The 26,085-nt window shown below is 45.4% G+C and overlaps 1 protein-coding gene across 6 annotated transcripts in view; it reads left to right on the top strand.

Annotated features, from left to right (window-relative positions):
- Positions 1-26,085, top strand: part of LOC124601711 (telomeric repeat-binding factor 2-interacting protein 1-like) — a 200,141-nt gene that overhangs the window by 139,929 nt on the left and 34,127 nt on the right. For all 6 annotated transcript variants that reach the window (XR_006978582.1, XM_047136269.1, XM_047136266.1 and 3 more), the window contains 2 exons: positions 18,107-18,178; positions 25,677-25,721. Coding sequence is in view for 5 of the 6 variants with exons in the window: in XM_047136269.1 (XP_046992225.1) it covers positions 18,107-18,178; positions 25,677-25,721 (117 nt within the window). In the remaining variant the exon portion in view is untranslated. The remainder of the gene's footprint in view (positions 1-18,106; positions 18,179-25,676; positions 25,722-26,085) is intronic.

Below are 26,085 nucleotides of genomic sequence, written 5' to 3'. Positions count from 1 at the left end.
GATCCCTTGATGCCTCAGAATATGCCCCACCAACTGATGCCTTCTCCTAGTCAAGTTGTGCCACAAATTTCTCTTCTCTCCAATTCTGTTCAATACCTCCTCATTAGTTATGTGATCTACCCAACTAATCTTCAGCATTCTTCTGTAGCATCACATTTCGAAAGCTTCTATTTTCTTCTTGCCTAAGCTATTTATTGTCCACGTTTCACTTCCATACATGGCTACACTCCATACAAATACTTTCAGAAACGACTTCCTGACACTTAAATTTATACTCAGGAATGCTAACCATCTATTCTAGGTAGTTTTGAGGCAAGGCATTTAGTAATGTTTCACGGGAATGTCTTATCACACCCACCACTAATAAAACAGTAGTTTTCCCAATTAATTGTCAGATGATTAAAGTCTCCACTGATGACTACAGTATGACTGAGGAACTCGTGTACAAGTGAACTGAGGTTTTCTCCAAAGCTTTCAGTTACATCAGGAGATGAGTCTGGTGGAAAATAGAAGGATCCAATTATCATTTTATATCCATCCCTGATACTGTGTCTTGCCCAAACAGTATCATATGCAGCTTCAATTTCTATCTCGGTAGATTTGAGTTTATGGTCTACTATGTCAAATACACCACCTCCATTTCCCATTTGTTATCCTTTTGATATACACTTAAAATTTCCCCAAAAATGTCACTGTTCTCAATTTCAGGCTTCAACCAGCTTTCTGTACCTACTATTATGTGAGCTTCATTGCTTTTCATGAGCACTTCAGAATCTGGCACTTTGTTGTGAATGCTTCTGCACTTTACCATTCGAATTTTAATACCCTCACGTGTGGGAGGCATTTGTTTCGATCTTACACTGGTAGTTCCGGGTTTCCTACAGCTGTTGTTATTTGGATTGGATGGAGAGTGGAGAGTTGCCTAATCTAAAAAACCCTTGTGTGCACCTCATACACAGTTAGCTACCTGAATAGCAGCCTCTAATGTCAAGGGCACACCTACGGGGATCCTACAGTCCTCAACCCTACGGTGTAAGTCCAGGAAGTCACAGCCTAACTAGTCCCAAAATGTTCAAAGTCTCTGGTTTAGTGCTTCCACTCGACTCAGAATCAAAGGGCTGCAATCAGCTCTAGGGACAGTTCTGCAAATTGTGAGCTTTGTTGAAACTACATGTGCAAGGCTGGTCTTCCAACCTTCTCTGCCAGTTGCTGGAATGACTTAAGTTTGACACCAGAGCCCAGACGACAGCCATCATTTGTTCCAAAGTTGGTTGCACCCTGTTCCCTCAATGGCAGCTGGAATAGACTCTTCAACGTGTTGTGTGAGACCTCCAGGCAAACACACTGAGTGCACCTGGTGTCCTTTCCTGTCCCTTCCTGACATTTCTCTTAGAGGTACCATCATTCACCATACGTTTGAACTGCTGGCGATTAATAGACCCTTACACTTTTCCTCTTGACAGCAGGCAAAATGGTTTTCCTCAAAAAAGGTGAAGTGAGTCCCAGTGGCTCAGTTTCAATTTCAGTGAGAGAAAGCACCTCAAACTTGTTGGTTAGGGGGATGGGTACAACACCCTGCGTCCTCACTGGTCACTTTCCACCCTGTATATGACACCTAGGTCTACCATTGAGATGCCACTTGCAGTCAACTGGATAAGTAATAACACTTTGACAAGACCTACATGAAATGTTCACTTGTCGTGACAATGTGTCAACTTCTTTGGACTCTGGATCATAAGTGCTTGAATATCTGTGATTGCATTAGGTGTACAAATGGATGGGGCTCGATTCATTTTTGCGTTTGCCACTGACCCTGTAGTACACCACTGTGTCACCAAATTCTGTGTACTGCTCTTTGTTGATATGGAACTACCCCACAGACTACAAGTTGCAGGTGACAATGAGCAGTCTAATACTCTGGGCCAGTCTTTCGTATGCCACCATGTATCTTCTCAAAACACTGTGAGAACCTGCGAAAGATGGTAATGAATCTTTGATTGGATGTCACTTAAATGCATTTTATGTATTGTTCAGGACAGCAATACCAGACCACAAAGATAGTTATAAGAATGTATATGTATTGTTTCAGCTGTCTTTGTTTTTGCATAAGAACACTTCACAGGACACACAGTTTGTGATAACATTATCGTAAACTTGCTTTTCACCAATGAAGATTTGTGACAGGTACATCCAGAAAAGTTGATAATACACTGGTAGAAAAAAAGAGTACACTCTTTTTAGTGGCTTCCAATTCACTCAAGATTTAGTGTTGCAGCAATGCATATGGAGTGCATAAGATAATTACGTTTGCAGATCAATAGTACAAGCAGTTCTGAGGTACCATCTATCGACCCATGCTGAAACACGTGGTGTAGCCTCCACGGGCGGCAATGCAGGCACTGATTCTGGCAGACAGTCGACAGTACAGATGATGAATACAGTCCTAGGATATGTCATGCCATGTCTGCTCGACCTGTTCATGTAGTTCTGTAAGAGTTGTTGGCTGACAAGTCATATGAGTAACTACTCGTCCCAACATATCCCACATGTGCCCCATTGGAGACAAGTCCGGAGGTCGTGCTGACCAGGGAAGTTGCTGCACATCTTGCAGAGCACGTTGAGTTTCACAGGCAGTGTGTGGGTGAGCATTATCCTGTTAGAACAACACATCACCTTCCCGTTGCAAGAACGGCAAAATAACAGATCTAACGACATTCTCCATGTACTGAGGACTGGTTAGCATCCCCTTCAGAAACACCAAAGGTGAACAAGAGTTATAGCTAATTGCACTCCAGACCACAATGCCTGATGTGGAGAGGGGGGTGGGGGTCACCTTGGAAAAATGCACTCTTATGAGACAGCACTCACCAGCTACACCGAGCGAGGTGGTGCAGTGGTTAGCACACTGGACTCGCTTTCGGGAGGACGACGGTTCAATCCTGCCTCCGGCCATCCTGATGTAGGTTTTCCGTGATTTCCCTAAATCGCTCCAGGCAAATGCCGGGATGGTTCCTTCGAAAGGGCGCGGCCGACTTCCTTTCCCATCCTTCCCTAATCCGATGAGACCGATGACCTCGCTGTTTGGTCTCTTCCCCCAAATGACCCCAACCCTCACCAGCTACATTTATTACATGCAGACAACCTTCACTTGTGTGTAGGAAGAATCTGCTTTCATTACCGAAGGCCTCGGCGTGCCATTCCACCTTCCAAGTGGTCCTCTGATGGCACCAGTCAAGACGTGCATGTCGATACTATAGTGTGAGTGGAAGACAGACTAGAGGTGAGTGTGCCCATAGTCCCACTGCTAATAACCAGTTTGCAACAGTTCATGTTGACACTTCAAGGCTCACAAGTCCTTTTATCTGTGCTGTGGTAGCTGTATGATCTGCCACTGCTAGCCTTAAAATATAGCAATCTTGGCAGGCATCTGTGCTGGGTGGATGCCCAGAACCTCTTCTCGGGTGTGAGAATGTTCATGTGACTACTGATACCAGCATCTTTGCACAGCTAATGCAGGACGTCCACCTTATGTGGGAGTTCTCTGAGAGGACTGCCCCACAACTCAGGAGGCCACAATTTGACCTCTTTCAAACTCACTCGGGTGAATGTAGGAAACACGAATGCATCTCTGTGGCAAGGTCAGATATTTGCTTCACACACTTGCACCACACTGAGCCTTCTGGCTGTGAGTATTCCTGCTAAGAGGATAGACACAGATGGTGTTCCGGTACCTATGCCACTAAACTGTCTCTTGATGAATGATGTTTAAACCATTATCAGTACATCTACTATACCACAGGTGCCATATGCCATCATCAGATCAAAATCAACATCGTATTTGCAAGTGTACTACTCCGTCCCCCTCCCCACTTTCTCTGGCAGTGTATAATCAAACAGTGTGTGACTGATAGTCACATGCGATAAGCAAGGGTTATTTCTCCATGCTGAAAACTGACTATATTTCGCTCTTATTTATGGAAAGTATGCAGATGATCTTGGAATTTCATATCAGAATGAAAATGTTTCAGAATTTGAAGAACATCTAACACACAGTCCCCACTAAACTGTATGAAGATTTTAACCCTCCTACTACAGTGCTTTTTTGCCTCAGCAAATACAGTTGGGATCATATAGACCCCAAATAATTTATGTCAGATATATTGACAGTATTGCAATGAACTAAACATAAAAGTATACATAACAATTGTTCAATGTAACAGTGACCATTCTGTTTTCATAAATATTGTATTCAAGAAAGAGAAAGAAATTTAGATTGGGGTCAGACTGACTATTGCTACTCAGTGCAGAAACCAGTAATAAATTTTAATGTGTTGTAAAAATAAAAGTTATTGAAACATCATTGGTACAATTGACTCACAAGGAGAAAGTCATACATTTTCAAAATAACAGTTTTGACAACAAGGGTGATATCTATTTCCAATGTGCTTATGGGGTCATATTGATCCCACTAGTACTAGGAGGTTTAAGATATGGCAACTTAGATCTTATGCTTCAAAAAGTACATCTTTTCCACCTCTCTAATTATCTAACATCAGCAAAGGTCAGCCCAAAGTTCAATTCTCTTAGTGTAGCTATTTATGATGATAAGCCAAAATACACTATGTGAGCAAAAGCATCCGGATACCTGGCTGAAAATGGCTTACAAGTTTGTGGTGCCCTCCATCAGTAATGCTGGAATGCAGTATTGGTGTTGACCCACCCTCCCACCCTTAGCCTTGATGACAGTTTCCACTATCGCAGGCATACATTCAGTCAGTCGCTGGAAAGTTTCTTGGGGAATGGCAGCCCATTCTTCATGGAGTGCTGTACTGAGGAGAGGTATTGATGTCGGTCGGTGAGGCCTGGCATGAAGTCGGCATTCCAAAACATCCAGAGGTGTTCTATGGGATTCAGGTCAGGACTCTGTGCAGCCCAGTCCATTACAGGGATGTTATTATCGTGTGACCACAGGCCACGCATTATGAGCAGGTGCTTGATCACGTTGAAAGTTGCAGTCGCCATCCCCGAATTGCTCTTCAACAGTGGGAAGCAAGAAGGTGCTTAAAACATCAATGTAGACCTGTGCTGTGATAGCGCCACGCAAAACAACAAGGGGTGCAAGTCCCCTCCATGAAAAACGTAACCACACAATAACAGCACCACCTCCGGATTTTAATTTTGGCACTACACACGCTGGCAGATGACATCCACCGGGCATTCGTCATACCCTCATCCTGCCATCGGTTTGCCACATTGTGTACAAGGATTCAACACTCCACAAAACGTTTTTCCACTGTTCAGTCATCCAATGTTTACACTCCTTACACCAAGCGAGATGATGATTTGCTCACCTCCCGCCTAACTGTCATAGTACGTGCAGTGGGTCCATCTCAGTTTGGAATTCCTGTGTAATGGTCTGGATAGATGTCTGCCTATTACACATTGCGACCCTCCTCAACTGTCGGTGGACCCTGTCAGTCAACAGACGAGGTTGGCCTGTACGCTTTTGTGCTGTACGTGTCCCTTCATGTTTCCACTTCATTATCACATCGGAAACAGTGGACCAAGGTAGGTTTAGGAATGTGGAAATCTCTCATACAGATGTATGACACAAGTGACTCCCAATCACCTGATCACATTCAAAGTCCATGAGTTCCGCGGAGTGCCCCATTCTGCTCTCTCATGGTGTCTAATGACTACTAATGTCACTAATATGGAGTACCTGGCAGTAGGTTGCAGCGCAATGCACCTAATATGAAAAATGTATGTTTTTGGGGTGTTCGGATACTTTTGATCCCATACTGTACCTTGGTGTCACACTAGACAGAACACTAACATATCATTTCGCCTTTCCAAAACAGCAAAAAAGGCCCAAACATGAGTGAACCTGGCAAGGAAACTGGCAAGTAGTACATGTGGAGCAAATGCACAAGTCTCTGTATGTCCATCTTTTCAGAGATTATTGCGGAACCTTGGCTGTTTGTGTAGAATGTCAATTGAAACCCCTTTCAGCCATCTAATTTCCAAACTGTTATTTTATTGGGCTACCAGTTCTGGCATATATTACACCAACTTCAGGCCTCCTGACCGATATGTAGGAAGTTTCCAACTTCGGTTGGTATCTGTAGATTTCTGCATTATACAGCGACTGGATGTTTGAAGTGATCGCTGTATCAAGCAGAAATCTACAGATATGAGTCTTTGAATGCTGGCCCTTATTTTGACTGGATTCAAGGTTGGAATCTTCCTACACATCGGTTAGGAGGCCTGAAGATGGATGATGATGATGATGTTTGGTTTGTGGGGCGCTCAACTGCGCGGTTATCAGTGCCCGTATGAAATCCCAAACTCGCTCGAGCGCACCGCATTTGGCACGGCTTCCCCGAGTACAAACGCTCGGAAGTGAGCTGCTGTCGAATGAGGCGCCGTACAGGGGGTGGGTAGGCACTGTACAGAGGATGGGTAGAAGCCGCCCAGTCCGACGCACTCGCTGTGCTGCTGTTACCACCATATTATTATCAGCACTCTGTGTCTGCAGACTGATGGAACTACACTCAGATCAGTTTGTGTGCCTTATAGATGTTTACTCCTGAGTGGCAGTTTCTAATTGAGACATCATTGTGATCCATAAGAGAAAACAGCTTGCTTAATGCAATAACGAAATTTTGGAAACGATTTGGAATTTCACAGGAAAACTATGCATCTACCAACTTTGTCAGTCTTATAATGAAAAATTATGTTGCTGCTTTTTATAACTCCATCTGCTTTATTGAGTCAAATGTACGTATGTGAATTGGGCCACGTCACAAATTAGAAATCTAACGAGAATGAAATTGTTTCTAAATTATTCCCTGTTGGTGTAATTACAATGAATCGACTCATTTCGGATCAAGTTCGCTTCACCTGTCAAAGATAACGGGTCAAACCACACTGAAATTTTTATTGTTCTATCTTATCAGAACCCATACTTCATCAGGCTTTTGACCCACACTATTTAAGGTCTCCTCTGTGTCACAAACAAATATCATTCCCCCCTGCGGGTTCGGGGGTTAGAATAGGCCCGCGGTATTCCTGCCTGTCGTAAGAGGCGACTAAAAGGAGTCTCAAACGTTTCGGCCTTATGTGATGGTCCCCTCTCGGGTTTGACCTCCATCTATCTAAATTATTCCGAAGAGCGAGCCAATTGGGGAAGGGCACCTTACATGGTGCACTGTATCCTTCGTGCAATTGCAATGGTGTCCCGCTCGTTTTCGATCTCTTGGGCGATTACCACGCTGCACTCTGCAGTGTTTCTTTTAACTGTGACGACGACCTTGGCCATTTTTGCACCTAAGATCCAGCACGGTAGCCAGTCCGTTGTGGTGGGGTCGCCATGTACCCTCTTGGTTGTAGCCCCCTGACAACACAGGGATCGCTCTACTGATGCCTGCGCCGTTCACTCCCCATGTATGCCAAGGAGTAGATGCCCATCTCCCTGGGGCATCGGGACTCCCGGCAATGGCCATCCTGCCAGGTGGCCTTTGCTGTGGCTGGGTGGCGCCCGTGGGGAGGGCCCTTGGTCGGAGTAGGTGGCATCAGGGCGGATGACCCGCAATGAAGCGTGGTACATCATCTATCGCTGGTGGGCCTCCACCAGCAGTCTCTAAGCGATCGAGGTCTAACCTCAACGGGAAGAAATTGGATCAGCGATCGTTTCCCTCCCTAGCTACTCCATGGGAGGAACGTCTTGCTAAAGAAGGCAGTGGCGAATATTCACCCCGGTACCTTGTGTGTATGCGGGTTGATGGAGAATCGTTCGTGTCGACCAAGCCCCAGTTTTTTGTGGAGCATTTAGAGGACAAGTTCGGGGAGGTGGAGGGCTTGTCCAAGATGCGCTCTGGCTCTGTGCTCATCAAAACGGCATCCTCTGCCCCGTCACGGAGGTTGCTCAATTGTGACAAGTTGGGGAATGTTTCAGTTACCATCACGCCGCATAAGAGTCTCAACATGGTCCAGGGTATTATATTCCATAGGGATCTTCTTCTGCAGTCCGACGATGAATTACGCGCCAACCTCGAACGACGAGGTGTTCACTTCGTCCGGCGCGTCCATCGGGGTCCGAGGGATAATCAGGTAGCCACCGGTGCCTTCATCTTGGCCTTTGAGGGTGATGTCTTACCCGAAAAGGTTAAGGTGATGGTTTACCGTTGTGATGTGAAACCATATATCCCTCCTCCGATGCGGTGTTTTAAATGCTGGAAGTTCGGGCACATGTCATCTCGCTGTACTTCCAGCATCACGTGTCGGGATTGCGGACGTCCTTCGCATCCTGATACTCCATGTGCTCCGCCTCCCGTCTGTGTTAACTGTGGAGAACACCATTCCCCCTGCTCACCGGACTGTCGGATCTTCCAGAAGGAAAGGAAGATAATGGAATATAAGACCCTGGACCGCCTGACCTACACAGAGGCAAGGCGGAAATATGAGCGGCTACATCCTGTGCCCATGACATCCACCTATGCCGCTGCTGCAACAGCGGTCCGATCCTCTCCCGTGTCGTCACGTACTGTTGCCTCTCAGCTATGTCAAAATGACCCGGCCCCCTTGGTTGTGGGGAGCACTTCGCCCTCTGTTGCTCCATCTACTCCAGGAGCGACACCACCCCAACCATCGGGGACATTCGTCCCCCCTTCCCAGCCGGAGAAGCGTAGGGCTTCTTCGGCTACTCTAGCCAGGAAGGGGTCCCTTGGGGCCCTCCCTTCCCAGGCTTTGCCCAGTGTCAAAGCGGATACCCGCAAAGTTTTGAAGCAACAACCGGTCGCTGGTCATAGGGCTTCACGGTCGTCGTCCGTCCCTGAGACTGACCCAGTGGGGCCCTCCCAGCCAGACCCTCCCAAGGCACAGCGTGCGAAGCCGTTGAAGAAAAAGGCTCCCAAGCATCCTGACATTGTGGTGGCACCTGTCCCACCGCAACCTTCAACCTCTGCGTCTGAGGACGAGGTGGAGATCCTGGCGTCCGCTGAGGACCTCGATCTCGCCAGTCCCTCCGACGCCATGGAAAGCACTGGCACAAGTGCTCACTTGGAGGCAGCAGGTGACCCAGTGGCGTAATCTGCCTTCCCCATCCCGTCACGCCTTTCCCAGCAATGGCCAGTACCATCCTCCAGTGGAACTGCAGCGGTTTCTTCCACCATTTAGCTGAGCTCCGCCAACTTATCAGCCGTCATCCTTTCCTTTGCATTGCTCTGCAGGAAACTTGGTTTCCAGCAATGCGAACCCCCGCCCTCCGTGGCTATCGGGGTTATTTTAAGAACCGGGCAACTTACGAAAGGGTGTCTGGTGGCGTCTGCATATATGTCCTGAACTCTCTTCACAGCGAGTTTGTACCTCTACAAACAGCTTTAGAGGCTGTCGCTGTTCGGGTGTGGACGCCACAGGCTATCACCGTCTGCAGTATTTACCTTCCACCTGATGGTACTGTCGCGCAGCATGTCCTGGCTGCTCTGATAGCACAACTGCCGCCACCTTTTTTGCTGCTGGGCGATTTCAATGCCCACAACCCTCTATGGGGTGGGACTGTCTCCGATGATCGTGGTCGGGCCGTGGAGCATGTGTTGGCTCAGCTCGACCTTAGCCTCTTAAACGCCGGTGCTCCCACGCATTTCAGTGTGGCCCATGGCTCGTTCTCGGCCATCGATCTCTCTATTTGCAGCCCTGGACTTGTCCCATCCCTCCACTGGAGGGTGCTTCCTGACCTGTGTGGTAGTGACCATTTTCCCATCTATTTGTCACTGCCACAGTGTCATTCTTCTGGGCGCTTGCCCCGCTGGGCTTTCCACAGGGCTGACTGGCCAGCTTTTACTTCCGCTGTAACCATTGCGTCTCCCCCACAGGGTGACATTGACGAGGTGGTCTGTGTTTTAACCACGTCCATCATTTCAGCGGCCGAGGCTACCATCCCCCGTTCCTCTGGCCTCCCTCGGCGGAAGGCTGTGCCCTGGTGGTCGCCGGAGATTGCTGAGGCTATTCGCGACCGTAGGCGGGCTCTCCAGCGTCATAGGCGGCACCCGTCTCTGGAGACCCTCATCGCCTTTAAGAGGCTCCGTGCCTTCGCCCGTCGTCTTATTGCACGGCGTAAGCAGGAGTGCTGGGAGAGGTACGTCTCCTCCCTGGGCTCCCGTGTCTCGTCCTCGCACGTGTGGTCCCGGATCCGGCGGATTTATGGCTCCCAGACCCCTGTGGGTGTCCCTGGGCTCTCCTTGGACGGCGCTGTCTGCACGGACGCTGCCGCCATTGCTGAACGGCTAGCCGCGCACTTTGCTCAGAGCTCTGCGACTGCATCCTATCCCCCCGCCTTTCGCTCTCTAAAGGAGCGAGCCGAGCGGACGCCGTTCTCATTCCACACGCGTCATTGTGAAACATACAATGCTCCTTTCAGCGAGAGGGAACTCCTCGCTGCCCTCGCCGATTGCCCTGATACAGCACCAGGACCGGACTGCATCCACGCGCAGATGCTGAAGCATCTCTCCAGGGACTGCCAGAGACACGTCCTCACCATCTTTAACCGCATTTGGAGCGAGGGCGTGTTCCCGTCGCAATGGCGAGAGGGTCTTATTGTCCCCATCGTGAAGCCCGGTGCGGACCCCCTGGCGGTGGACAGCTATCGTCCCATTACCCTCACCAACGTTTTGTGCAAATTTGCTCGAACGTATGGTGGGGCGGCGTTTGTGTTGGGTCCTTGAGTCGCGCGGTCTCCTCGCTCCATCCCAGGGTGGCTTCCGTCGGGGCCGGTCTGCAGTGGACAATTTGGTGCGGCTGGAATCTGCTGTCCGTACGGCTTTTGCCCGACGTCAACACCTTGTTGCTGTATTTTTCGATCTGCGGAAGGCGTATGACACCACCTGGAGGCATCACATCCTCGCCACGTTGCATGGGTGGGGTCTTCGTGGTCGGCTCCCGGCTTTTCTTCAAAGCTTTTTATTGCGCCGCTCTTTCCGGGTGCAAGTCGGTGCCACCTCTAGTTCCTCTTATATACAGGAAAATGGGGTCCCGCAGGGCTCGGTGTTGAGCGTCTCGTTATTTCTAGTGGCCATTAATGGTCTGGCTGCAGCAGTGGGGTCGTCGGTGTCTCCTTCTTTGTATGCCGACGACTTCTGCATCTCATTTAGCTCCACGACTACGGGAGTCGCCGAACGCAGGTTGCAAGTCGCCGTTCGCAAGGCAGCATCATGGGCTCTGGCTCATGGTTTTCAGTTCTCTGCTGCCAAGACTCGGGTTTTGCACTTCTGCAAGCGTCGGACGGTCCACCCTCATCCTGACCTTTACCTCGATGGCCACCTGCTTGAAGTGGTGGACACTTGCCGCTTCTTGGGACTCGTGTTTGATGCCCGGCTCACATGGGTTCCTCATGTTACTCAGCTGAAGCAAAAATGCTGGCGGCACCTCAACGCCCTCCGCTGCCTTAGCCACACGTCTTGGGGTGCAGATCGCTGCACGCTACTGCAATTGTACAGAGCCCTTGTGCAGTCCCGGCTTGATTATGGGAGCCTGGCCTATGGGTCTGCGTCACCCTCAGTGTTGAAGTTGTTAGACCCCATACATCACTGTGGGGTTCGGCTTGCAACTGGCGCTTTTCGCACCAGCCCCGTGGATAGTCTGCTGGTGGAGGCCGGGGTTCCCCCGCTGTGGATTCGCCGCCATCGTCTGCTCGCCGACTATGCTGTCCACGTACATTGCTCGCCAGGCCATCCCAATCGTCGCCTGCTTTTCCCTGCCTTGGTCCACCACCTGCCCGAACGGCGACCTCGGTCTGGGCTTTCCGTAGCTGTCCGTGTCCAATCCCTGCTGTCAGAACTGGGGTCATTCCCTCTTCTGCCTCCCTTCCGGGTCCATACACCTACGCCTCCCTGGTGTTTGTCCCAGCCGTCCGTCCATCTGGATTTGGCACAGGGACCTAAGGACTCGGTTCCGCCTGTGGCCCTCCGTCGCCGTTTTCTTGCGCTCCTCGAATCATTTCCGGGCTGTGAGCCTGTCTACACTGATGGTTCCCTGGTTGATGGTCGCACTGCCTACGCTTTTGCTCAAGCTGCCCATGTTGAGCAACGCTCCTTGCCGGCTGGCTGCAGTATTTTTACTGCAGAGCTGGTGGCCATCTTGCGAGCTCTTGAGCATATGCGTTCCTGCTCAGATGCGTCCGTCGTCATCTGCAGTGACTCCCTGAGCAGCCTCCAGGCCATCGACCGCTGCTATCCCTCTTCTCCTCTGGTGTCCTCTATTCGGGAGTCTGTTTCCACCATTACCAACTCTGGTCGTTCGGTGGTTTTTGTTTGGACGCCAGGTCACGTTGGCATCCCAGGGAACGAACGTGTTGACAGGCTGGCCAAAGGGGCGATAGACGCCCCAGCTTTGGAGATCGGCCTTACGGCTCGCGACCAGCAGCTGGTGTTGCGCCGTAAGGTACTTGGGATGTGGGCTGCTGAGTGGCGTGGCGTGACAGCCCCGAATAAACTACGGGCTGTCAAGGGGACGACCGATGTGTGGCGTTCCTCCCTGCGAGCTTCTCGCAGGGACTCGGTAGTCCTGTGTCGGCTGCGCATCGGCCATACCTACCTGACGCACGGCCATCTGTTACGTCAGGAGGATCCCCCCTTGTGTCAGTGTGGGTCCCGGCTGACGGTCGGCCACATTTTGCTGGAGTGTCCTCGACTGCGCACACTCCGGCAATCTTTTAATCTCCCGGGCACTTTGGCTTTGGTTTTATCCGACGATGCCTCCATGGCTGATACCGTTTTAAATTTTATCCGTGGTAGTCCGTTTTATGGTTCGATTTAGGGAGGTCCTGCGCCTTTCCCTTTCTGTGTCTATTGTCCTTGTGTCTGTTGCCGTTCTGGTGTGCCGTGAGATGGTTGACTCTTTCCCATTTTTGATCTCGTGGTCAGTCAACCAGTCTCCGGCCATCTTCCTTTCTTCTGTTTCTTTCTGTCTGGTGTTCCTGTGTCCTGTTCTTGTCTGTAGTGTTTGTTGCTGCATTTGTGTGCTTTTAGCGCCTGGGGGGACGTCTCCTCCCCCTTTGGTTTTTATCTGCTTCGTAGATTTTCGGCTCGCCTGATTTTGGAATGGGGGACTGATGACCTTCGCTGTTTAGTCCCCCTTAAGCATCCAACAACCACCACCACCAAATATCATTTCCAATAATCACCACAGAATTGTTACTATTCTGTACAACGCTTGAGTTTCAACTTTCTCATCTGTGAGACCGAGAGAGCGATGATTCGCTAGTCATAGTACTTGCAGTTAGTAGATGATAATACAACTGTTGTAGTGGACTGCGAAAATGCCAGTGACACTGAAAGCAGCGTTTTGTAATTAAGCACAGTTTTCATTTGCTGGACATGCAACTTGTCTAGAATAATTTATACGTATGCACCCTTGTATCTTCAGGTCCTATATTACAATGACTTTTCAGTTTGTGCACCTGTAACAAAACAAACAGAACTGTTGGAAACTTCTTGCCTTCTAGAATTCCTGTTGCATCTCTGAATGGTTCTAAAAATGTCATGAGTTCTTTTGCAGTGTGGTTGTTGTAATCAGTAAGTTTTTCAGACACACCTCTCTCCAGGAGCAGTTCCATGACTTTGTCGTCGTTCCTTAGTACATTGTGTAGCATTCTAAACAAGCTGTTACACTTACTCTACTTTTCTTGCTTCAACTTCGTCTATAGTGAATTCAGGTCATCAGTTTTCTTCGTGAAACGGTAACTATCTTTAGCAGCATAAGTTGTGGAATAAACTACTTCGAGCCGTTTATTAAGTAATTGTCATGTAACATATGTTTCAGGACTACATTCAAATCATTAATAATGCTGAAAGTTTTACAGTGCCTTAATTACATTAAAGTCTTTGTCTGTTTCAAATGATATCTTATTAAAATGGTGGGCATTTACTCCTAACAATTTGAATAATGTTTCCGCAATGTAGTTCTTAGTAAATTGTCCATTTTTTTCTCTCTCTCCCTCTCTCTCTCTCTCTCTCTCTCTCTCTCTCTCTCTCTCTCTCTCTCCGAAAAGTGACTTGGCGCCAGTGCCATATTTCGCAGTGCCTAATCTCAATAAGCCAAGTCCACACTATTAGACGGTAACACATTTTCTGATATCTGTCAGTCCATATATCAACTGTACATCCACATGCGCTCACGCCTACAGCCTGAACAATGCTGCCCATCATACTTGCTTGTATTTCATTGGCTTGTCTTTCAGTATTTCGTACTATTATCGTAACAGGAAGCAAAATGTTGGAAATGTCTAGATCTCTCAATTCTGAACTGACATTTTACAAGCTCCTGGCAACTGAAACCACACTGCAGTGTGTGTGTGTGTGTGTGTGTGTGTGTGTGTGTGTGTGTGTCAGTCATCTGTTGCTGACAAAGGCCTTAATGGCCAAAAGCTTTATTTGTGACAGTCTTTTTGTTGTGCCTATCTGCAACTCAGCACCTCCTCTACATGGTGGATGGCATCTTTTTGTTTCATAATATTGTTACTTTATTGTAAAACTGCAGACATGTGCTTTGAGATTTCTAATGGTGGGTATCCAAGATAGGCCTATGTAGCCGACACCCTTGTCAGGTGCTAACGAAAATCTCTCCCCAACATTGTTACAGGCACTGTCTTTTGCACCCAGCATATATTATTTTGAATTAGGTTTAGCTTTCGCACACTCTTTCATCTCATGTTCATGCGCCATGATCCTACAGCAGGAGACTTAGAGGCACTCGGGTAACTATAGCAGATGGCCAAGCAATTCGAGTGTGCAATGTTCCAACGAGCGTCATGAAAGTCAAGTGCTGTTGCCCCCTCAGTCCAAAGTGACTGTATTGACATCTGAGAGACTTACACGCAACTGCATGCTCTAAGCAATTCAAGCGAGCATAAACATCAGATGCAGACCTCTAATTAGTAGCACGGTCAGATCTACACCAATGTACTGGCTACCAATACTATTGAACATCTGTCCAGCACACGTTCATCAAAAGGCAGCTTACTACAACCTTTGTCAGCAAGTTTCTAAAAATTAATCAATACCTCGTTATGAAGATTAATTTTCGATTCACTTGAAACACCTCAAATCCAGAAGACAGGCATATGAAAAATCAGTCCAAATGCTCTTCACTGTATTCCACTTGGAAAATGAATGGGAACATTAGTGACAAGCCATAAAAACCCAAAACCATAAATTTACTGACAACTCAACTGTTTAACTTCTAGGCTTTCATCATCCTGCATAGGTGTAGGTAAAGCTCAATTGATTCTGGACTTGAGAAGGTATGTGCTAATACAACCTGCACAAGTTGGGTTTTTGGACAGATAGTCGTATCACTGTGGTGATATTCAGACAATGGACCACTTTGCAAATGAGTGTCCTAACAGACATTTCCCTTTTGGTATCAAGGGTAGCTTGTACATGAAGTATCCAGTGAGGTATTCATCTGAATTGAGCATGTCAACTTTCGTTTGTAGTCTGTGCTGTTGAATGTTTATGTGGTGTAAACAGTTAGGCCTATGTATTTTTGGTTACATGTATAAAACAGTTTTGTTGCTGAACTATATACAATGATGATGATGATGATGATGATGATGATGATAAACTGCTGAGATAAACATGCACAAAATTGGAATCATCAGTCAACTCATACAAATATCTGGCTGTAATGATTTTTAGGGATATGATATGGAATGATCACATTAACTCAGTCGCAGGAAAAGCAGGCTGCAGACTACATTTCATTGTTAGTATACCAGGTAAATGCAATCAATCTACAAAGGATATTGCTTACAAAACAATTGGCAAGCCATCCTAAAAATTGCCGAAGTGTGTGGGACCCATGCCAAAGAAATGTAACAGGGGGTATTGAATGTAAACGTAGAATGGTAGCTCGAATGGCACTGGCCGTGACTTGAAGATAGACTCAAACTGTCCTCAGAAAGCTTATTTACAGTGTGCCTTATAGATGTATACTCCTGAGTGGCAGTTTCTAATCGAGACATCATTGTGATCCATAAGAGAAAACAGCTTGCTTAATGCAATAACGAAATTTTGGAAACGATTTGGAATTCCACAGGTAAACTATGCATCTACCAACTTTGTCAGTCTCATAATGAAAAATTATGTTGCTGCTTTTTATAACTCCATCTGCTTTATTGAGTCAAATGTACGTATGTGAATTGGACCACGTCACAAATTAGAAATCTAATGAGAATGAAATTGTTTTAAATTATTCCCTGTTGGTGTAATTACAATGAATCGACTCATTTCGGATCAAGTTTGCTTCACCTGTCAAAGATAACGGGTCAAACCACACTGAAATTTTTATTGTTCTATCTTATCAGAACCTATACTTCATCAGGCTTTTGACCCACACTATTTAAGGTCTCCTCTGTGTCACAAACAAATATCATTTCCAATAATCACCACAGAATTGTTACTATTCTGTACAACGCTGGAGTTTCAACTTTCTCATCTGTGAGACCGAGAGAGCGATGATTCACTAGTCATAGTACTTGCAGTTAGTAGATGATAATACAACTGTTGTAGTGTACTGCCAAAATACCAGTGACACTGAAAGCGGCGTTTTGCAATGGTTCTAAAAATGTACTGTTTATCATCCTTGTATAAGGGTACACTTCACAAAAGACTCATTAATACTTAAATTTGTGTAATATATTTATGTATACTGATATAAGTGTTAACATATTTCTCTTATTCACAAAAGCTTTTCTTGCTATTGCCAGTGTGCCTTTTATATCTTCTTTGCTTCAGCCATCATCAGTTGTTTTCCTGCCCATCTCATCTAGTAATCTGATTCTCTCAACAAGCTGACTCAATCTTATCACACTTCATTGCACTTGTTTTACTTTTTTCTTGCTTATATTATTACCTCTTTTTAGGACACTATCCATTCTGTTCAACTGATCTTCGAAATCTTTGCAGTCTTGCATGGAATTACAATATCATCAAAAAAAGGTTCACCTGATCTTCCAAGTCTTTGCAGTCTTGCACAGAATTACAGTATCATCAACAAAACTTATAGTTCTTATTTTTTCACTGTGAACTTAAACTCCATTTCCAAATTTTTCCTCAGTTTCCTTTTCTACCTGATTGATTAATAATGGGAAAGGCTACAGTATAGTGTCACTTCCTTCTTAACTATTGATTCCATTTCATATCCCTCAACTCTTTATATCTGCAGTCTTGTTTTCATACAAATTATTGATAACCTTTTATTCCTGTGTTTTGTCTCTGGCAATTTCACAATTTTAAAGAGTGTATTCTAATCAGTATATTTAAAGAACACTTCCAAATCTACAAATGCTGTCAATGTGGGCTTGTTTTTCCTTCACCTATCTTCAGAAATAAGTTTCTGAAATAATACTGCCTAATGTGTTCCTAAATCTCTTCAGGATCTGAACTGATCTTATCCCATGTTGGATTCTATCTTTTGATCCTTCTGTTACTCTTTTGCTGTCACAACTTATTAACTTAATAGTTTGGTAATACTCATACCTGTCCGTGCCTGACTTCTTTGATATTCAAATCATGCCACTGTTTCTTGATAAAAAGTGTGGTTCCTTTAAAAATGCCATTCTGATTTTCTGCCCCATTCTTGTCCATGTGTAGTTTGTGTTCCAGTCTTAAAAGCATTCCTAAGATTAATACTAGTGGTACATTCTAATCTAATTTTTTTATCTCCTTGGAAAAGGACTGTTGGTGTTTAAAATCTGGAGTATATTTTACACGCTAGTGAATAACATGGAATGTTGCACTTGACATTTGTTAATTATAGTTATGTAAATTGAAAAATTTTCTAACATCAAATGAGATTAATACCAAATCAGCTCCATTGTGATCTATCCCCGACAGCAATAAGACAGTTATATTGTATCACACACAATAACTGATCTGACATTACTGTCAAATTTCGTTGGAAAAATCTTTGGATTTGTCTTTAATGCCCTTTTATGACAGTTGTGTGCTGTGAAATGGTGATTCATATTTTATACATTTATGAAGAAAAATAAGATGCAACTGTATAAAACAATGAATTTTTCCAAAGAAATATTTTTCTTCCACTACAGAAAATCTCAAGATAGTTCTTCATCTGATGACTGGTTTGCGGCAACGACTCAAGAACGACAGAACGTGAATGTGTAAGTCTAAAATGTAGTTGCCATCTTCAATTTAATTTCAAGACTACTTTGAAAGAAATAGAAGTCAATGTAAATATTTCATAGAGAGAGGGGGGAGGGAGAGAGAGGAAGAGCGTGTATGTGTGTGTGTGTGTGTGTGTGTGTGTGTGTGTGTGTGTGTGTGTGTGTGTGTGAAAGAGAGAGAGAGAGAGAGAGAGAGAGAGAGATGGATGGGAAGGGGTAAAGGGGTACACACACACACACACACACACACACATCCCTAAAGACCATGCCTTGCAGGAAACATGAAAACATCGATGTGTTCTTTGAATAGAGGAGAATGCAGAGAAGGAAGGGAAGGGAAATGAGCTTGGAAATATGGTTAAATCTTGACTTTTCAGTGAAAAAGCTGCACCTCTCTTCAATACAATCAATAATAATAATAACAATAGTTTTTTGTTTCACGAAACTAGAACTCATAATCATTTGTACAAGGACGAAATGCACTCTGCAGTTAATTTATGTGGAATATGGTCAGAGTGTATTTGTTTGCTATTTTTTTATATTCTGTTTCTGGAAAGGTGCAATGGCCTGTTAAATGTTATAATTTATTTATTTATTTATTTACCATGAGTGCAGGAATAATTATATATTCTTTCCTCCAAAGTACAATTTACGTGATCTTCCTTTTAACCTTCTTCCTGTTGGTTTCCAGTGGAACACCTTCTTTGTAGCTCTTGTGTCCTCTGTACTTAGGATGTGCACCAGCCAAGCTGTTCTTTTAATTTTAATTAGCCTTACAGTATCAGTTCCCTGTATGAGATGATCCAAACCATGATTGGTTCTTGCTATCTAAGTACCGTAATTGTTTTGAATCTCTTCATAAATTTTACATAGTATTCTTTGTTCAAATATTCTGAGTTGTTGTTCATCAGTGCTGGTTAATGTCAATGCTTCGCACCTGCATATAGCCATGTTGAGCTGTTGATTTACCATTCAAGATGTCATCAGCTTTATACGAGGGCTATCCACAAAGTACATTACGTTTTGGAATTAAAAATAAATAAAGTATTGAAAATTTTTTTTTGTTATATACAGATGAAAGCCACACTTAAATACTACTTTTCTATATAGTTGCCATTTAAATTAAGGCACTTATCGTAGTGATGGGCGAGCTTGGAAATTCCTTCGTCGTAAAATTCGGCCACCTGCGCCTTCAACTACGTGGTTACCTCTTCTTGAAGCTGTGCGTCGTCATCAAAACGCTGCATAGCCAACCACTTCTTCATTGCTGGGAATAAGTGGAAGTCGCTCGGTGCCAGGTCGGGACTGTACGGCGGACGAGGAAACAATTCCCACTTAAAAGATTCGAGGACTTCACGAGTGGCATTTGCCGTGTGGGCCCGGGCGTTGTCGTGAATCAGCAAGATCTTTGAGCCCAACTTTCCCCTTTGCTTGTTTTGTATTGCTCTTCTGAGGTTGTGCAGAGTTTGGCAATACCTTTGAGAGTTTATTGTAGTGCCTCTTTCCAGGAAATCCAAAAAATCACACCTTTTCTGTCCCAAAAGACAGTCGCCATCACCTTCCTTGCCGACATTGTCTGCATGCATTGCTTGGGTTTTTGGGGGGAATTTGTGTGCCCCCACTGCATTGACTGCAATTTTGTCTCGCAGTTCACATGCTTAACCCATGTTTCGTCACCAGTAACGATTCGATCGAGTAATGAGTTGCCATCTTTCTCGTAAGCATCCAAAAACGTTAACGCTGCAGCCATTTGCTGATTTTTGTGGATCTCTGTCAAGATTTTTGGTATCCATCTTACACAAAACTTGTGGTAACCAAGCTTTTCGGTAATGATTTCGTGCAACAAACTTCGGGAAATTTGTGGAAAATTCATAGTGTTTTCCGTTATTGTGAAATTACGGTTTTCACGGACCGCGGCATTGACTTTTTCAACAAGTTCGGCAGTCACTATGCTGGGTCTTCCACTTTGCTCTTAGTTGTGAACGTTAGTTCAGCCATTTTTAAATTTTATGACCCATTGGCACACTCCACCTTCAGTGATTATGTTGTCTCCATACACTTCACAAAGCTGCCGATAGATTTCTATCGGTGTACAGTTTTTTGCAGTCAGAAACCTTATTACAGCACGCACTTCACACGTCGTGGCATTTTCAATTAACGCTGACATTTCAAACTGTCACAGTAACTCAATGGAGTACAGCACGAACCTCCCATTAGCACGCCAGGATGCCGACTGAGCGGCGGAATGCCATTACACCAAGATGGCTGCGCTAGCCCCGCCCCTAACAGACACAAACGAAAACGTAATGTACTTTGTGGATAGCCCTCATAAATGTATGGTAACACCTATTAGCACTTAAAAAGTTTGCTTTTATTTCAGTGAACATGGAATTTACTTTATTAATATTAGCCCCTAGATGACTCGCCAGGGTAGCTGAGAGCACTAATGCGCTGCTTCGTGGACTCGGGTAGGCGTGCCGGTCCCGGATCGAATCCGCCCGGCAGACTATTGATGAGGACCTGTGTGCTGGCCAACCTGGATGTGGTTTTTAGGCGGTTTTCCACATCCCGCTTGGTGAATATTGGGTTGGTGCCCCCCCCCCCCTCCCCACACACACACACACACACACACACACATACACACACACACACACATTCTGCCTCAGTTACACGGCTCACAGCCATTTGAAACATCACACACACACACACACACACACACACACACACACACACACACACATATTCTGCCTCAGTTACACGTCTCACAGCCATTTGAAACATGTTCGCACTATGTCACGATTTACACTTGATGCAGAGAGTTGGGGTACACTGATTCCGTCCCAGGGGGGAAGGGGTGGCGACAGAAGGGGCATCCAGCCACCCCTTAAAATTAACACACCACATCCAGTTAACCTTAACAGCAGACCCTGCCAGGTCGGGATTAATGCTTGGAAAGAGAGACAGTATTAGCCCCTAGATTTTTATGATCATTTACATGTTGAAAATTAAAACCTCCTGCTGACCAGCTATGCAGATTTTGGTGCCCTCTATTGTATGGAGTTTCATATATTTAGTCTTTTAGTCATTAATTTCCAGTCCCCTGTGCTGAGTGGCTTCTCTCCCCAGTGACATCCTTCATCTACTCATAACTGAAAAATCAGCAGTATATGCATTCAATTGTGTGGTGTTTATACCCGTGTGCCCAGCTATTTTCAGTTTTCTTACAATTGCTTCTAAGGTCAAATTGAAAAGTATTGTGGAAAGAGCAGCACCTTGTTGAACTCCATTACTGATACTAAAACAATTGATTAATTCGCCGTCCCTTCCAAAGCAGTTTTATATCCTCTAACATCTCTTCCCTATTAAAAATTATCAAAGGCCTGCTTGAAGTTCACATAGATACTGTTGAACTGTATATTATATTCATATGCCTTTTCCTGTATTTGTCTCAGTACGTATACCTGATCCACAGTTGATGTGTTAGGCATAAGGCCACGGTGATAATCATCCAATACATCTTCCACAGTTGGTAATACTCTCCTGGAAATTGAAATAAGAACACCGTGAATTCATTGTCCCAGGAAGGGGAAACTTTATTGACACATTCCTGGGGTCAGATACATCACATGATCACACTGACAGAACCACAGGCACATAGACACAGGCAACAGAGCATGCACAATGTCGGCACTAGTACAGTGTATATCCACCTTTTGCAGCAATGCAGGCTGCTATTCTCCCATGGAGACGATCGTAGAGATGCTGGATGTAGTCCTGTGGAACGGCTTGCCATGCCATTTCCACCTGGCGCCTCAGTTGGACCAGCGTTCGTGCTGGACGTGCAGACCGCGTGAGACGACGCTTCATCCAGTCCCAAACATGCTCAATGGGGGACAGATCCGGAGATCTTGCTGGCCAAGGTAGTTGACTTACACCTTCTAGAGCACGTTGGGTGGCACGGGATACATGCGGACGTGCATTGTCCTGTTGGAACAGCAAGTTCCCTTGCCGGTCTAGGAATGGTAGAACGATGGGTTCGATGACGGTTTGGATGTACCGTGCACTATTCAGTGTCCCCTCGATGATCACCAGTGGTGTACGGCCAGTGTAGGAGATCGCTCCCCACACCATGATGCCGGGTGTTGGCCCTGTGTGCCTCGGTCGTATGCAGTCCTGATTGTGGCGCTCACCTGCACGGCGCCAAACACGCATACGACCATCATTGGCACCAAGGCAGAAGCGACTCTCATCGCTGAAGACGACACGTCTCCATTCGTCCCTCCATTCACGCCTGTCGCGACACCACTGGAGGCGGGCTGCACGATGTTGGGGCGTGAACGGAAGACGGCCTAACGGTGTGCGGGACCGTAGCCCAGCTTCATGGAGACGGTTGCGAATGGTCCTCGCCGATACCCCAGGAGCAACAGTGTCCCTAATTTGCTGGGAAGTGGCGGTGCGGTCCCCTACGGCACTGCTTAGGATCCTACGGTCTTGGCGTGCATCCGTGCGTCGCTGCGGTCCGGTCCCAGGTCGACGGGCACGTGCACCTTCCGCCGACCACTGGCGACAACATCGATGTACTGTGGAGACCTCACGCCCCACGTGTTGAGCAATTCGGCGGTACGTCCACCCGGCCTCCCGCATGCCCACTATACGCCCTCGCTCAAAGTCCGTCAACTGCACATACGGTTCACGTCCACGCTGTCGCGGCATGCTACCAGTGTTAAAGACTCCGATGGAGCTCCGTATGCCACGGCAAACTGGCTGACACTGACGGCGGCGGTGCACAAATGCTGCGCAGCTAGCGCCATTCGACGGCCAACACCGCAGTTCCTGGTGTGTCCGCTGTGCCGTGCATGTGATCATTGCTTGTACAGCCCTCTCGCAGTGTCCGGAGCAAGTATGGTGGGTCTGACACACCGGTGTCAATGTGTTCTTTTTTCCATTTCCAGGAGTGTAGTTTATTGTATAGGATTCCAGATAAAACCTTTTGTGCCACATTCAACAGAGTTATTTCTCTGTAGTTAGAACACCGTGCTTTGTTGCTTTTCTTATGTATCGGCTGGATTACAACTATAGTCCATTATTCTGGAATTCTTTCTTGATTCCAGATTAAAGAGAGAAATTTAAATATTCATTTGTGTAAAGTAATGCCTCCTCTCATTAAAAGCTCGGCAATTATTCCATCATTTCCTGGAGGTATGTGATTTTTACAGTTCACCACCTTCTGTGTTTATGCAAGTCTACACTCTTCTATTTTTGGATCTACTGTATGGTATATCCATTGCTCCCCATCACTGCAGTCGCCCTCCAGCACTTCTTTAAAATATTCTTTCTGTCTGTCCATCTTTTTCCTCTTTCCTGTTAGCAGGTTTCCATCTTTATCCTTGCAGACTATTATTTTAGGTCTATACCCGTGTGTTCATTCTTTTAACTTCTTATACACCTTCCCTGTCATTCCTATTATAAAGCTCTTTAATATCTCGTGTCTCCCTTTTTTAAGGTTTCCCTTTTCTTTCTTCTGCATACCCTTGCACTTCTATCCTCCCTTCATTGTATGTAGCCTGGATTATTCTTGTTTCTCTTTGGAGACACTTCTTCTTTTGAACCACCTATCTACATTCATCATCTTACCACCCCTCACTTCTAGATCTTCTAGGTTCCCCGACTACATCCTTTGACACAGTTATGCTATTATTCTTAATACATTGCCATTCCTTATCTATGTCATTACTGTGCTCCAGTACCTGTAATTTCTGTTTCAATTTATTCTGATATTCGAAAGCTGATCTCCCAATTTTTCTACGTTCTATTTCAGCATTCTCATAATTTCCTCTTTATACAGAATAGCAATCCTTTGCCTCACTTTTGCATCTATAAGGTAGTGGTCATAGTTAACTCCGCGAAATGTGCATGCATTTTCACTGTCACTTGCCCGTCTCTTGGATATCAATATATGGTCAGTTTCACTTCTATCATTCACTCCAGAAATATACCAAGTCCTTCTGTGAAATTTTTTCCTTGTGAAACATGTGCTTACTGCTTTAAGATCATTGACAGCTGTGAACTGGGCAACTCTCAGCTCATTAGTACTTGTTTTCTTGTGCAAGCTTTCCTTACCGAAACAGGTAGCGGAAGCTCCTTCTTTTCCAAGTTTTGCATTATAATATGCCAGGGCTATTCTTGAATCATGTACAGGTGCAGGTATCCTCTCACAGACTTTGTGTAGCTCTGGTACCACGCACTGCGGAATTTGAATCCCCGACAGACATCATGAACGTAGAAGACCCGTAGAGGTCTCTGCACCATCGCACCTTAAGCTGTGGTTGTGCGTGGCTCCTGGCCCGCATTTAGCGTGAGGGAGGGCGCCACAGTGGAACACGTGGTTGCAGTGGCCAATAGCAGCATCCCCGATACAGTACTTAAGCGCCTACCTCTCGCTCAGCCAGCCAGTCTAACATTGCATATGTCTCTGGACATATCACCTCGCCTTAGACAACGTATTTACTCTCGTGTTTTGTTTACGAGTTACGTGGTTGTATTGTTAGGTTCTTGACTCTGTTGTCTCGTTCATGTTGTTGTCGTGAGGTCTATCGTTGGTCATGTTGTTGTTCGCGGGCCGCTCCGCGGGTCCTGCCGCGTTTTCCGTCACTTCAACCCCGTGACTGTTCCGGTCACCGTTACAACAGTAGCTGTCCATAAAAGCCATCCAACACAGTCTCATCTGATCCTTCTGTTGGAGCATGTATGTTTTCAAAAGTCATATTATAGAATATTCCTTTTGTTCTTAGGCTGTGTATTCTGTCATTATATGACGTAAAGACAGCGACAGATTTGCTCCTATTTTTTTCCTACAGTGAACCTAACACCACTATCTCCTTGTCTCTCACCTCTCCCAGAGTAATATAACATAAATTTTTGATTCCTTATTCTCCTTTTTCCTTCCATCTGATCCCTTGGAGGGCAGCTAATTCCAAAACATATTTTAACCTTTTTTTGGCTGTACTGTTCATTTTCCTGGTTCCAGCAGGGTACATATATTTCATGTTCTGAATTTTAGAGTCCTATTTGTATCCTTTTTCCTCAGTTATTTTGTGTTCTTGAGGGCAGTCTGGCTTTCTGTATTAAATTATTCACAACAATAACTCTTTCCAAGTCAGGGGTTTCGGCCCTGTGCTCATGTGCTCTGACCCTGTTTCCCACAGGGCTTGGGTATCCAGTCTTCCACGGGTTGCTCAGGTTCCCACTGTTCACCAACATGGAGGTGAGAGAGGGGATTGAATACGAGAGGCTATGTGACTTTATCTTGTCAAAATTTGTGTTTTATGCATCACTACTCCATTTGAATCACCCATTATATTAATGAGCTTCCTTATTTTCTGTTTTAGTATGAAGATGTTAAATTGAGGTTATTGATGCCTTATTAAATTTTTAGCAGACTTTTGGAATAGAGTTTTGTTGTATTTATTTATTTATTTATTTATTTTTTCTTCAGCAAAGCCATCAGTCAGAAGTCTAAGAAGTTGAGGAAAAGACATAGGTATGTATCTGTACTTAAACAGAGTAAGCTGAAAGAGGAGGTAATTTGTTCCCATTCTTTGGCAGTACATAATTATTAAAAATCTATTTTTCTGACAACAGTTGCTCATAATCATGTAATTAAGCACATCTAATGGTCAATATGAAAAAAAAACTTTACTTCTAACAATAATTTTAACAAAGGGAGTATAGTAGTGGCAATTATCTAAGTATTTACCAGCACCATTTTTATGCTTCATGAAATAAGGGAACATACTAATAAACCCTCTGTGAATGAAATTCTTTATTTATTCACTACTATCCTCCTTGGTAATTAGTTGAAAAGTGTGCTTATTTTTTATTACTTGTACACAAAAGAGTTGACT

The sequence above is a fragment of the Schistocerca americana genome, chromosome 1 (assembly GCF_021461395.2).
Source record: "Schistocerca americana isolate TAMUIC-IGC-003095 chromosome 1, iqSchAmer2.1, whole genome shotgun sequence".
Taxonomy (NCBI): domain Eukaryota; kingdom Metazoa; phylum Arthropoda; class Insecta; order Orthoptera; family Acrididae; genus Schistocerca; species Schistocerca americana.
Note: the sequence above shows the minus strand (reverse complement) of the source record. Positions and strands in the feature narration are given on the sequence as shown.